Source organism: Danio rerio, chromosome 21 (assembly GCF_049306965.1).
Source record: "Danio rerio strain Tuebingen ecotype United States chromosome 21, GRCz12tu, whole genome shotgun sequence".
Classification (NCBI taxonomy): domain Eukaryota; kingdom Metazoa; phylum Chordata; class Actinopteri; order Cypriniformes; family Danionidae; genus Danio; species Danio rerio.
The window spans coordinates 22,652,030-22,665,203 of record NC_133196.1 but is presented as its reverse complement, the minus strand read 5'-3'; the positions used below and the strand labels follow the sequence as shown (position 1 = coordinate 22,665,203).

The 13,174-nt window shown below is 33.7% G+C and overlaps 1 protein-coding gene across 2 annotated transcripts in view; it reads right to left on the bottom strand.

The window, feature by feature from the left end:
• Positions 1–12,958, bottom strand: part of rictorb (RPTOR independent companion of MTOR, complex 2b) — a 47,601-nt gene extending 34,643 nt beyond the window's left edge. For both annotated transcript variants that reach the window (XM_009295386.5, XM_005161241.6), the window contains exons 1-4: positions 12,885–12,958; positions 12,711–12,758; positions 5,943–6,040; positions 1,103–1,167 (exon numbers count right to left, since the gene is read on the bottom strand). In XM_009295386.5, coding sequence (XP_009293661.2) covers positions 1,103–1,167; positions 5,943–6,040; positions 12,711–12,758; positions 12,885–12,948 — 275 coding nt within the window. In that variant the 5' untranslated portion in view covers positions 12,949–12,958. The remainder of the gene's footprint in view (positions 1–1,102; positions 1,168–5,942; positions 6,041–12,710; positions 12,759–12,884) is intronic.
• Positions 12,959–13,174: the final 216 nt, after the last annotated feature.

Sequence of the window (13,174 nt, the reverse complement as noted above, 5' to 3'; positions counted from 1 at the left end):
AGAAATCAATATTAGGTATAAAACCCTGATTTTCTATTAAAACAAATGATTATTTTTAGGGACAATAGGGCCAAAAAACTTTTTTTTCTGGGGGAGTAAATGCTAAAGGACTATATCTTTATTCAAAATGTAGGAAAAATATTATTAGATATATCTGTGGAATATATATGTAAAAATATATGATTTTACTCAAACACATAATGAATCTAACGAATAAATGAATCCAGAGAAACTCAGTGGATTTTTTATGTGGCCTCTTATTTTTTTTCTCTCCATAGCTGGTTAAAAGTGGTTTTATGCTTCCCGAAGCTGCAATTATTACAGTAAAATCATCTATTTACTGAAGCCTTATTACAATATTAAACAATTTTATATGTGAATATTAAACAGCTTTTCAGCAGCCATTACAGGCTTTAGTGTCACATGAATCCATTAGAGATCAATCTAATATGCTCACTTGTTGTTTAAGGAACATTATTAGTATAAATAATTAACATCTTAATAATATTACTGTTGAAAAAAAATTAATTTACTGTCGAAACAGTGATGTACAGTTAAAGTCAGAATTATTAGCCCCGTTTATTTCCCCCCCCCCAATTTTTTGTTTAACGAAGAGAAAAATTTCTCATCACATTTCTAAATACAATAGTTTTAATAACTCATTTTTTGTTCTGTAGACTCAAATAAAAAAAAAATAACTTAAAAGGGATAATAATTCTGATATTAAATTTTTTTTTAATTGTTTTTTTTATTTTATTGTTTTTTTAAATTGTTTTAAAAAAATTAAAAACTACTTTTATTCTAGCTGAAATAAAAGAAACAAGACTTTCTCGAAAAGAAAAATGTTACCAGACATACTGTGAAAGGTTCCTTGCTGTTAAACATATAGGGATATATTTGAAAAAGAAAACAAAACTCTAAGGGGGCTAATAATTCTGACTTCAACTCAATGCACGACTCCATAATTATGGATCAATAGCCCAATAGAAGTATTAGTTAAGACATTGCTAAGTTAACATTTTATAACACTGCTCATTTTAGAGGGTCAGAATACATTCAAACTTTTGGATTTGTAAAATATATTTCCTTGTCTCGGACTCACCAAATGATAATTTCTTCATAGGTAAAGCCAAACTTTTCCTCAGAGTGCCCGACATTGCAGAGCAGCTGTAAAAGAGACATAACAAACACTTATTTATTTTACTTGGCTTCAAGAAGCAACATTGATGACTTTATTAGTACTTAGTGACATGTTGCTGAAGCACTGCAGGCTACTTCACAGCAAAAACACACTCATGCTTAAAGAATTTTCTTTTCCATCGGCAGGTGATTTACACAACTGAAAGCATGGTTGGCTTGATAAAACCTGTCGGACTCAGGTGCATTATCACATGTAGAAATCTGACAATGGTAATAAATCAACAGACGGATCATTGACATCAATAGAGATATCCAGCAAAGGTTATCAAACATGTGGACCAAAAAAAAAAAAAACTATTGTTTTTGATGTCAGAGACATCTGTAACAAGTCAACAAGAGGGAAAATAATGGATATAGTGCCAGGTTGCATGAAGAGCCTTTTTAAATTTACAGTTTACATTAGTACCTGAATCAACACAATTGAAGCAAAATGAAGAATAATGATTGAATTGTTTAAAAAAAAAAAAGAGATTAACACCCCATGATTCTGAATAGACAACTAAACTAAATAAAATGTATTTTACAACAGACTAGAACATCAGAAAAAAGATTAATTAGCACTTACTTTTAAAAAGAATTAATTTAACTGATTTAAAATGAAAAAAACGTTTGAATGATTCATTCTATGACGCATCTATATTGCTTCATCATTAGGCAGTCACTAACGTTATAAAAGGAACACTCCACTTTTTTTGGAAATAGGCTCATTTTACAAGTCCCCTAGAGGCAAACAGTTGAGTTTTACTTTTATATTTGAATTCATTAAGCTGATCTAAGGGTCTGGGTTTAGCACTTTCAGCTTAGCATAACATGAATCTTATTAGAACCTTAGCATCACACTCAAAAATATCAAAAAGGTTTGCTAACTTTACCAAAAAGGCTTGACTGTAGTTACATCATCTACAAATAGTGAATATGCTTTTTAATTCCTCTAGGTCTTAGTAGTACTTGATGTATTAACTGAAGAATCATGCTTTAAAAATGAAAACGATCAAAACTCTTGGTCATTTTTTTGAGTGAGATGCTAATTTTTATCTTCCTTGCACTGGCTGCCTGTTAGGTTTCATATTGATTATAAAATACTGCTTCTTATAAATAATCTGGCTCCGGTTTATCTAACCCAGTTTGTGTGTATGTGTGTGTTGGGGGTGGGGGGGGGGGGGTGGGGGGGGGTTTGGGGGGGATGAACATGGAGGATGGTTTCCGAGTGGCGTTCTTCTCAAAATTAAATGATGAATAAACTTGAGCCTACGGTTATGTGTGCACTATGTGGAAGGTTTATATATATTTATAACCATCTCAGAGGACATTGGGGGTCGCGAGTATCTGGCATTGTTATTTTTGGGGAACCCCTGATCTAACCAACCTTCTGTCTCACCAAAATTCAACCCGCTCTTTAAAGGGTCACGAAACACCAAAACACATTTTTTTGGCTGTTGACAGTCGTATATGTGTTCCACGCTGCTAAAAACACTATTAGGACACATATATTACACAAAAAAGTGAAAATTGGTTGTTTTTGCGTTACTTCGAGCAAATTCGTTTTTCCGGTTTGAAACTAATTTTTGAAGCTGCGTCACACTGATTAGATACTTTTGTGTAATCCAGCATGTAGACTGGACGTCTCTACCTGGGAGTACATTGTGACGTCTCTGAGCATGTAGCATTAATTCATGAGTAAGACTTGGTTCAAACCAATCAGCGCGCTCTATTGTGTATGCGATGCAACTTCATTAATATGCATGATAGCTGCCTTCGAAGACTGTTTTTACCTGATACAGTTTTCAGACTGAAGAGAGACGCCACATTGTGTTGCCAAAACAAGTGGAGTGGAAGAAGAAGAACTGTTTGGAGACTCTGGTCGTCAGTGTTTCCCTGCTATGAGAGCGCAGCTGGACTCACCTGTGGATTATAGTGCACGCGACACGCAGTAGAAATACGTTTGTACGGAACATTTTTCACCCGAGAGCTTTTCACATCTGAAAATGGTAAAATCCGTATTTGCAGCTCGTCTCCTTTTAAAATGAAGCGGCTCCAGTTGGTGTTGATTGTCCTGTCTCTCTACAGATTTGGTAAATAAGCAATCAGTGGTCTTTGTTTGTTTATTCAGATGGCAAAGTTAGTTCAATACATCAGCAGTACTCATTCAGTTTTTAAAGACAGACCTTAGTCAAAATGATTTCTAAGTTACTTAGTTTACAGTACGTTAATATCACTACAATATTATAGACTGAAAGATTGCTTTGAATGCTGCTCTCCGAGTGTAAACATGTAAATAGAGCAATCAAACTATTACCGTCGTGTTTAATTTTTGACGCATTTTGTGATAGGATAGTTTCTACACACACTGCTTTCTGACACTACAAACCGAGTGCATCCAAGTTACAGAGAAATGCAGAGGGTTTTTTGTTCTCTTATACGACGTGCCGTACCAAACATTCCACAGTCACTGTCAGTCATTAAACACAGTCACGGTCTTTCTCCTCTGCGTCTGTGTGTTTGTTTTGTCTCTGTGAAAATCAGCACGTGCCCAAATGGAAACTCCCATTTTTATCCAAATCCTTCCCTTTTATCCTCCCCTAACACTGCCACCTAAACAGAGCTATACACACCCACTTTCCTGATTTTTTTCCAAACTAGAGGTGTGAAAACACCCTGCTAAAACAAGGGGGTTTCATGGCCCTTTAAGATCTCAAAACTCAGGACTTCTGGTATTTCGCAGAATAACAAAGTCCACTAAAGGAGGTCGAGCCTTTTCATATATGGCTCCTAAAATCTAGAATAGCCTTCCTGATAATAGCTGAGGCTCAGACACACTCTCTCAGTTTAAAACAAGATTAAAGACCTATCTTTTTAGAAGAGCATACACACAATGCATGACATAAAGGTAGGATGCATGAATGTGCTTGATGTGCACATTTTGTAAAGATGCTTTGAAAGAATAATTGTTGTGAAAAGCGCAATACAAATAAACTTGAATTCGAATGGTCTAATCTGATTTAATGATTGCTAAGCTGAGCTAAATGTGCTTCTGCCAGACCCATAGATCGGCTGAATGTTAAATTAGTCAATTCAGTTTCATTCATTCAATTTGGAATGACACAGAACAACTAGGTGCTTATTTCTGAATAAAAAAAAAAACTTTATCTCAGTACTTCTGTGGACAACATGGACGTCTGTAATGAAAATCACAATACTGTTCCTTCTCTATACATATCAACTGCTCTTACCAAGTCAAAAGATAAGAATATCCTCTGTGATATGGTCATAAGAGAATAATAAAAAAAATCAATAAAACACTCAATTCTGCCTGGGTTTAGTCTGACTCGCTAAGGTCTGTCAGATCCTTTCATTTTAGGCCAGATTCTGTAAGTGAGGGGAAGAAAAGCCCTCAGGCCTCGACTGACAGAAGCCACAAAGAACTCTGTTTACTTCATTTTAACAAACACCAGTAAGTATTCACATGCAGAGCTCCTGCGTTGTAATAATAAACAGATGTATCAGATTGGACAAACTGCTGTGCTTAAGAACTTTGTTCTTATATATAGAAAATCAGGAATCTTTGTCATTTATATAAATTAAGATAGTAAAATAAAGTCAACTGTAACATATTATTTTCCAAAATCATACATACAATTCATATAAATTATCAGATTTGCATAAAGCTGGTTAGCAGCAGACTATAGATTGTCATTAAGTGTAATGGTGGACGACAAAGTATTGAGTTGCCATATTATCAGTTTCTGAATTTTTTTTTTATTGATTTTAATCCATTACATTCTGTGCCAATTATCTGACATTATTTTTTTGAGTGGCCACATTTCTTCTAAACTATAGCAAATAAGCTGTGATAATCTGAGAAATGTTGATGGAAAAAAAAAAAAAAAAAAAAAAATATATATATATATATATATATATATATATATATATATATATAATGTGTGTGTGTGTGTGTGTGTGTGTGTGTGTGTGTGTGTGTGTGTGTGTGTGTGTGTGTATATATATATATATATATATATATATATATATATATATATATATATATTTATTATACACAGTTCTGTATGGTTCTCGAATCTGATTGGCTGATAGCTCTAGGGTATTCTGTAATATCAGCACTCCTTCAGCCTCTTCACCCTTGTGTAATACTACGCTCATGTAGAGTGCCAAGCGGAGAACAAAATTGTCTACTTTATTCCATACTTTACAGCTGTTGGACAATATAATGTATATTTGAGGCATTTTTAGACGAGAATATACTAGTTTACTGTAGATAGAAACTATGCAGTTCACTTGTAAAGACACTGCCTATTTGAAAATGTTTTGCACGTCAGCAGCATTAATCTGTCATATTGAACAGAGCAAAGAAATTGACGTTTGACGTTCAGCCACAAGTTGATGACAAAGACCGCATATTAAGTCCTTAGGGAAAGAAACACTCAGTGTTTTCTCAGCGTCAGTTTCAAACTACAGCTGGACAAATCATTATAGAACAGGTAAGTGACATTCTAAGTTTCTAAGTAATCTATTAGTGTTTGCTTTGCTTTTTAATTGTAATTTGTTTATACACAATTATGCCGTTGAACTGTTGCATAAACGAAATATCACACAAGTAGCAGTGCAATATGGCTACTTATCAGCACTGCTAGGGCACTAAGGCACTCGGTCTGCGATCTTGAGCCAATGCATATATGCTGTATATCCCATTCTGCAACTCCTGACCAACTTTTGAGTTAACAAACCTTGATAAAGTTGTTAAGATGGCCGAGTTTCCGCATGTTGGAGACTCCTTGTTGTTTGGCCACATTCTGCAGGATCTCTCGCATGTTCTCGGAGGGCTCTGGAAGAAAACAGGAGGACAAATGAAGCAAGAGCTGCGAGTTGTGAAGTCATCAAAAAGACATTATGTTTGGTCTAGAACCACAAGATATTAGTGACCAAAACATTTCCACTGTTGGTGTGACAAAACCACAAGAAGCAGAGATCAATTTTCACGACTGAATAAATAAAGAGAACAGTTACATTAGAAAGCACACAAAAGCTATTTAGATTTAGTGCGTTTCCTAAACACGATGTAACTTCCTGTCATCTCAGAAAATCGATCTCATAAATAACACCCTCTGCTGAGTTTTATTGCAGCATGCATCAGGAACCAATGATAAATCTCTACCACACTGCAACAGTGAATCATCAAAGCTGACATCTCAACTTAAATTAAACACACTATGAAGTTACATTTTAGATTTCATTTATACATAAACATTTTTTATACATGTTTTTTTCTGAAATAGAAAGAGAGTTTTGAGTTTGTTTGTTTAGACTTTATTAATCCCAAAGGGAAATTCACATTACAGCTGAGCTTTCCATACTATAAAATAGGCAACATTATTAATAAAATGACATTCATACTGCACACCTTAGTTTCAAACAACGAGTAGACACTAGTCTATATCTACAGTAGGGTTGTAACAATATACCGGTATGACGGTTTACCACGATTTGAACGTGCACGATTATCATACCATGAACAATTGCATATCAACGGTTTTAACCCTTAAAGACCGAGACAGCCGCCCGCGGCTAAAAATAAGTAATGCTCTTAAATGTTTAATAACTTTTGATCCGCTGATCCGATTCATACAATTCAAAGATTGGCATAAAGAAGAGAATCTCAGCTTTCCAGTGCTGTATCACATAACATTCGCGGACTTTCAGAGGCTCCGGAATCAGTGCGGTTACGTCATCAACATTTGACAAAGCTGATTTGACAAAGAAACGCTCGTCACTGTGTCTCCGGACAAATCAGACATTATACATTGATGCATTGTCCCTCCTCCATGCCCAGATTGGTTCAAACTCGCTATATCACAACCAATAAGCATAGGTTTCGCTTTTGTTTGTGGACCAACACTGAGCTTTTTGAACAACACGGAATGAGAGAAAGGCATACATTTATGCGCGGCTAAATAAAACGCAAACAAAAAAGTTTTGCATGAAATAATTCTCATACTAAGTACTTTTGCATGCACAGCAGCACAGAAACATGACAAACAGTGACACAGCAAAGACGAACTGCTGCTTTTGCTGTTTTCAAAAGACGCAAATGAAGGTGCAGCTGTTTGTCTGCATTGCATACAACCACATCCAAATCCATGCTGGCACATAGAACCTAAGGATGTTCCATATTGAATCTAGTTTCGTTATGTAACTATTTATAGTATAGTAAATATTTATATCTATTTTTTACTGAGGATTTGCACCATGTTTATTTGGACTTTATTTGGACTTTGACACATTATTTATTATTTTCTTATTTTTATTTGTTCATTGTAAGTGGTGTTGTTTATAGTAACTAAAAATATATTATATGGAAAAAGTCAAATTTGCTTCACTGTTCTTAATTTTGTAACATTTGTAACATACCGTATACCGCGAAACCGTCAAACCGTGGTATTGTCTTAGACGATTATCATACCGTGAAAAATTCATACCGTTACAACCCTAATCTACAGCATTAATGACTTTGGTAATACAATCTGATCACTGTTGGTAAAAATCTTTATTGCCAATGCCATATCAGTTTCTCTGACTATGTTATGGCAAAAAAAACTGATTAAGTTTTCTACATTTTATAAAAATCATGTCACTATAAATTATAGATATAAATATAACAATATCCAAAAGCAATAAATAATACACAATATAAAATACATAAATAATACTCATAATAACACTACTTTTTAGGGTTTATTTTTGATAAAAATCTTACAATTTTGGAAGGATTTTTATTGAAAAATATTTCATTTTAAGTCTCTCCAAATAAAAATCGTTTGTTGATCAAATAAAAATAGGGAATTCCACAAGTATGTTTAAGAGTTCTGTTTCTGTTGGAAAATTTTGTTCTGAAAAAGGATACTAAGAGATATTTAGTGTAAAGGATGACACTGTGGGGAACGGTTAGGTTACCACACCATAAAAAGTAGAAATAATCAAATATTTATGAGCAATAAACTCACTTTACTGCAGGAACACACAGTTCACACAGTTCAAGTGACTATGAGGTTTTTAATGATTATTTGTTCGATATGTTGGCAGGAGGTATTTGAAATATTTAGGTAAACATGTATATAAAATCACTTTAGCAATGCTAATTGAATTTAATGTCTCATCTTCAACCCATATCAGAGTTTCTGCAAGTTTTACAAACTTAATAAACAATCTGAAGGTAAAAAAATGTCTTTACTTATTCTCTAAATGTAAATTCATCATAAAGAGTTTATTTATTTGTAAAACTAATAATCTCCACCTCCATTTTTATTCGTTCTTTTTTCCTTTGGCTTAGTCCCTTATTTATCTGAGGTCTCTACAGTGGAATGAACCACCAACTATTCTGGCATATGTTTTAAGCAGCGGATAGCCTTCCAGCTGCAACCCAGTACTGGGAACCACCCATATACTCTCCCATTCACACACACACAGAATATGGCCAATTGTGTTTACCCAATTCGCCTGTATAGCACATGACTTTAGACTGTGGGGGAAACTGGAGCACCTAAAGGAAACCAAAGCGAGCAAGAGGAAACATGCAAACTCCACACAAAATGGAAAACTGGCCCAGCCGGGAGTCGAATCAGTGACCTATTTGCTGTAAGGCAACTGTGCCAACCACTGAGCCACTGTGCTCACCTCTATTTTATAAAAACCAAAAAGAAAAGCTAAAGGTTTGAATAACTTTGCTATAAAACACTAGAATACAGTATTTATTTTTTAACTGTATCTCCTGACCACATCGTAAAAAAGTTATGAGCTGTGTTTCCTCAGTTATTTTGAGCTGTTTTCATCACGAGTGCCTTAACATAGTACAAACTTTAAGCTTTTAAAATAAATGCATCTTTTAGAAAATAAAAATGCTGACTTATTTTTACAGAGTATGTAACATTTAATGCCATGACTTTATGAATACAAGCTTTGATTTGAGGTATTATACATCTTAAATTGCAGATTTAAAGCCAATCTGTGGAAATGACAAGCTCAGATATTAATTATCACACCAAATATTCATTTCCTCCTGTTTATTAGTCTTATATCAGTAAAGTAGTTCAACAACAAATCGATCATTAGTATTTGTTACTGAGTGAAACTGGTCCACATAAAACACAGGCATTCAAAGACACTACAAACACAGCCCTCTGTGTGACTTATTTCCCCCAGCAGTCACACAGGATACATGTTCAGTCATCTGTACCAAACCGAAAACAAATCGCAAACTATTCCTCAGGCAGACTCGCTGTTACCCTCATACTAGGCTAAAAGCAGTGAAGCCTAAATACAGGTACTCTGTCATTCAAAGTTCAAATGATTTTTTCTGTAAGTAAAATTGTAAACTTAATTTAATTACTTAATTCAAGAAAAGACATTTTAATATTCAATGCTAAAAAAAAGGATTTGACTCCAAATAAATGCTGTTCTTTTGGACTTTCTGTGGTCCAAGGATTCTTACACTTCAACATTAATAAACAAAAGGAAATTTGAGCACCAAAATATCATATTAGAATGATTCCTGAAGGATTGAGTGACACTGAAAACTTTGTGAAAACACTAAACTCCATTTTAAATAATGAAGTAATTTATTTTAAATTGTAGTAATATTTCACATAATGTATTAACTGTATTTTTGATTAAATAAACGTTGCTCAAATTAATAGAATTTATTTAATTAATTTCTATTAATAGAAATTAATAAAATCAAAACTTAGACTAACGATGCTGGAAGTGAGCATTACCTGTTACAAATAAACAAACAAACAAACATAAAATGGAATCAAGTTACAAGGTCTAGCAACTTTAGCACTAACAACTCTAGAAGTGAGGGTTTTATCCAGAAAAGGCAGTCAACAGCAGAGGTCATGTGAGAAAAACAGCCCCAAGGTTAACCAATCAGCAAAGACTGCATACAATGCACACAAGCCGACAACAGCTAATGAGATCATTTCCATCTCATGCATTACCCAAGTTGTAATTCTCTTCACAATAAATATAAACAATTACTTCCTCTAAAACAATAATGTTTCAAAATAAATATAAACAAGTACTTTCTTTAAACAATGTTTCACCCTGTCTATTACAACTGAAACCAAACAACTGCACTTTCAAGAGCAAAGTGAATAAAACAAAATAAAAACATTAAAAGAACTCTTAAATGTTTTTTATGAAATCTTGAATTCCTGCTGTTCATATAACTATTTTGCATAGAGCCAACACTTCGCATTTGTCTTAATAGTAAATAAACTCATTAGTACACAAGGGGTAAACAAATCAATACACACTATACACACTGAACTCTGATTTCATCAATTGAATTGTAGATTTGTCCTATTTAGCTTTACAGTGAGAACCCAGAAGTCAGTGGTTTTCAACTTTTTTTTTCAGAAAACTCAAATTTTAACATTTAAAATACTAAACAACCCCTCAAGACAATATTTTTTAATTACTAGTCTTTAGTCAGATTTTTAATAATTGCAACAGTTGTGTAAAGATTAAAATTACAATAAATAATAATGCATGATTTTATGCACAATGTTTATGTTTTATATATTTGCTATATAATGCTTAAAGATTAGTATATAGTCTGAATAAAAACTGTAGACAGTCTGAATGAAAATCTAAAAAAAATTAGCATAACAAACCCTACAATACATGCTGTGCCTTTATCAGACTGCTGTTAACTTTGCAGAACTTATGCTTTTTTATTTTAGTTTTTTTTTATTGCTGTCATTAAGCTATGAATAATTCAGATGCAGAAACCTCTAAATGCAGTCTGACATTTTCTACTAAAATGAGAGTTTTATTCAGCCTCCTATGTTTATTTTCTGTTATTTCTCTTTAAAAGCAATGAATAGAACTTATTTGTCTCTATAAAAGTAAAATTACTCTACAAAAAATTTGTCTACACACAGTAGGCTGAGAAAAATGCTAATTTAAGAAAAATATATGTAAAATGGTATTTAGAGGTTTTTGCATCTAAACTCTTCAATTATTATAACTGTAATGTGAATGTTGTAATGTTTGCTTTATTCCTACTTGTAGCCCTCATATTAGATTGACTTTTACAACCCCTCATAAATCTTTTGCGACCCCTACTGGGGGTCGTGACCCCCAGGTTGGGAACCACTGTTTTAAGTGTCTATAACAGGGATGACTGAATACTAAATTGACAGACCAACAACTTGATATGCTGATGAACCTAAATGCTTAATGAAAGAGTTTGATCAGTCATAACAATGCAGAACTGTTTCTAAATCAATTAATTCACTAGTTTGTCACAAATAAATTAGCAGCTTAGATAACTGCTCCTTAAATAAACAATTAGTGCAACAACTAACAATAAGCACTGCATTTTAACCCATACGTGTGTGTTGGCTCAAAGACCAAACTGAGTTTCAAGTACCAAAACCATAACATCATCATACGGATGTCATTTTTTGTTGCATACATTAGAACGTGTCAAGCTTAGTTTTTTTGATCTGACAAAAACAAAAATAAATAAGAAAGCCAATAAAATGTCACTGCAATATTTTATATATAAATACCTATCATATAATTAAATATAATTAATTGATGACATTTTAAAATTATTAATTATTTGGTTATTGTGAATAAATAATTATGGCCGCTTATTCCTTAATTAGCTTTTTTTTCACTTTAGTTCAGAAATATATATCTTACTATGAATGACAATCTAACATTATTTCACTATACTTTATATTCATTATATTCATATTTCACTATTTATTATACTTTGACATTTTATTTTCATATATAAATATAACAGCTTCTGTCATTTTACTTTGATACAGGCAACGGCCAAAAAGCGGTGATTTAACCCTACTTCAAAGACAAATGTTCATTACTATTGCTTGTTTGCTCAGGCTCATTACGGATATGACTTTAACAATACAATTTAAATATTAAAGGCTACAATATAACCAAGAACAGTTCTCTTTGTTACTTCATGTTCTTTACTTAGTTAACATAAAGTGCTAGTAAATTACTTTAGCAAAATCCTTGCAATTAGAAAGTCAAGAGCTGACATATGACTACTAATAAATTAAACGCTACAATATAAAAGTGAGTTCTGCATGCTGTCTTGCTGAAACACACTGTTGTTTTGGTCACTACACCCTTTGGACTCTACAGTCCTGCAAAACTAGACACGAATAACAATTGCACACACTATGCAACCGTGATAATCAAAAACAGCATCTGTTAAATCGAACACAGTATGTTTTCCTCTCTATTAAGGCATTTTATAGTTATATAAAGATCATATTATGTATATGGATACATGTCACGTATGTTGTTGTGTAAGGCTGGGTCTCAAAACCGACTGAAGCAAGCGTTTTTGGGCATCATAGGCGGGTTTGGGAGGCATAACGGTAGCATTCCTAACAAGCCCGTGATGCCCAAAAATGTTGTGTAGGTAGGGAGTTCACTAGGTTCATCTGACTTACCTCTTGTGAGATCGAGCGGTACATTTTCCTCCCCACTGTCATTCCGACCTGTTTATGTAAGACAAAATAAGACACTGAGAAAATGACGCTTCGTGCAGGTGTAGCTGAAAAAGGCTACATTATTTTATCCTGACGGATGTGTTAAAAGGCCGCGCAGAGTCATTTTAATCTCACCTCGCATCCGTATACTTCGGATAGGACGGCCTCGGATGCTGACCGCCATCTTTACCAGACACATTCACAACACCGGAAACCTCGAGGACTGTCGCGAGACCTCGAGCAGAACAGACTGTTGTGTCTGCAGCTCTTCATGGGTGTCTGACTGGAGCGTAAATAAAACTCCAAATGGAAATAATTTGGTAAAATCGATACAATGTTCATACTGATAGGTAAAATGTATTAATTAATTAATGGATGAAAAAGTGCAAACCTTTGCATCTTGATGTTTTTGAATTCATTTGGAT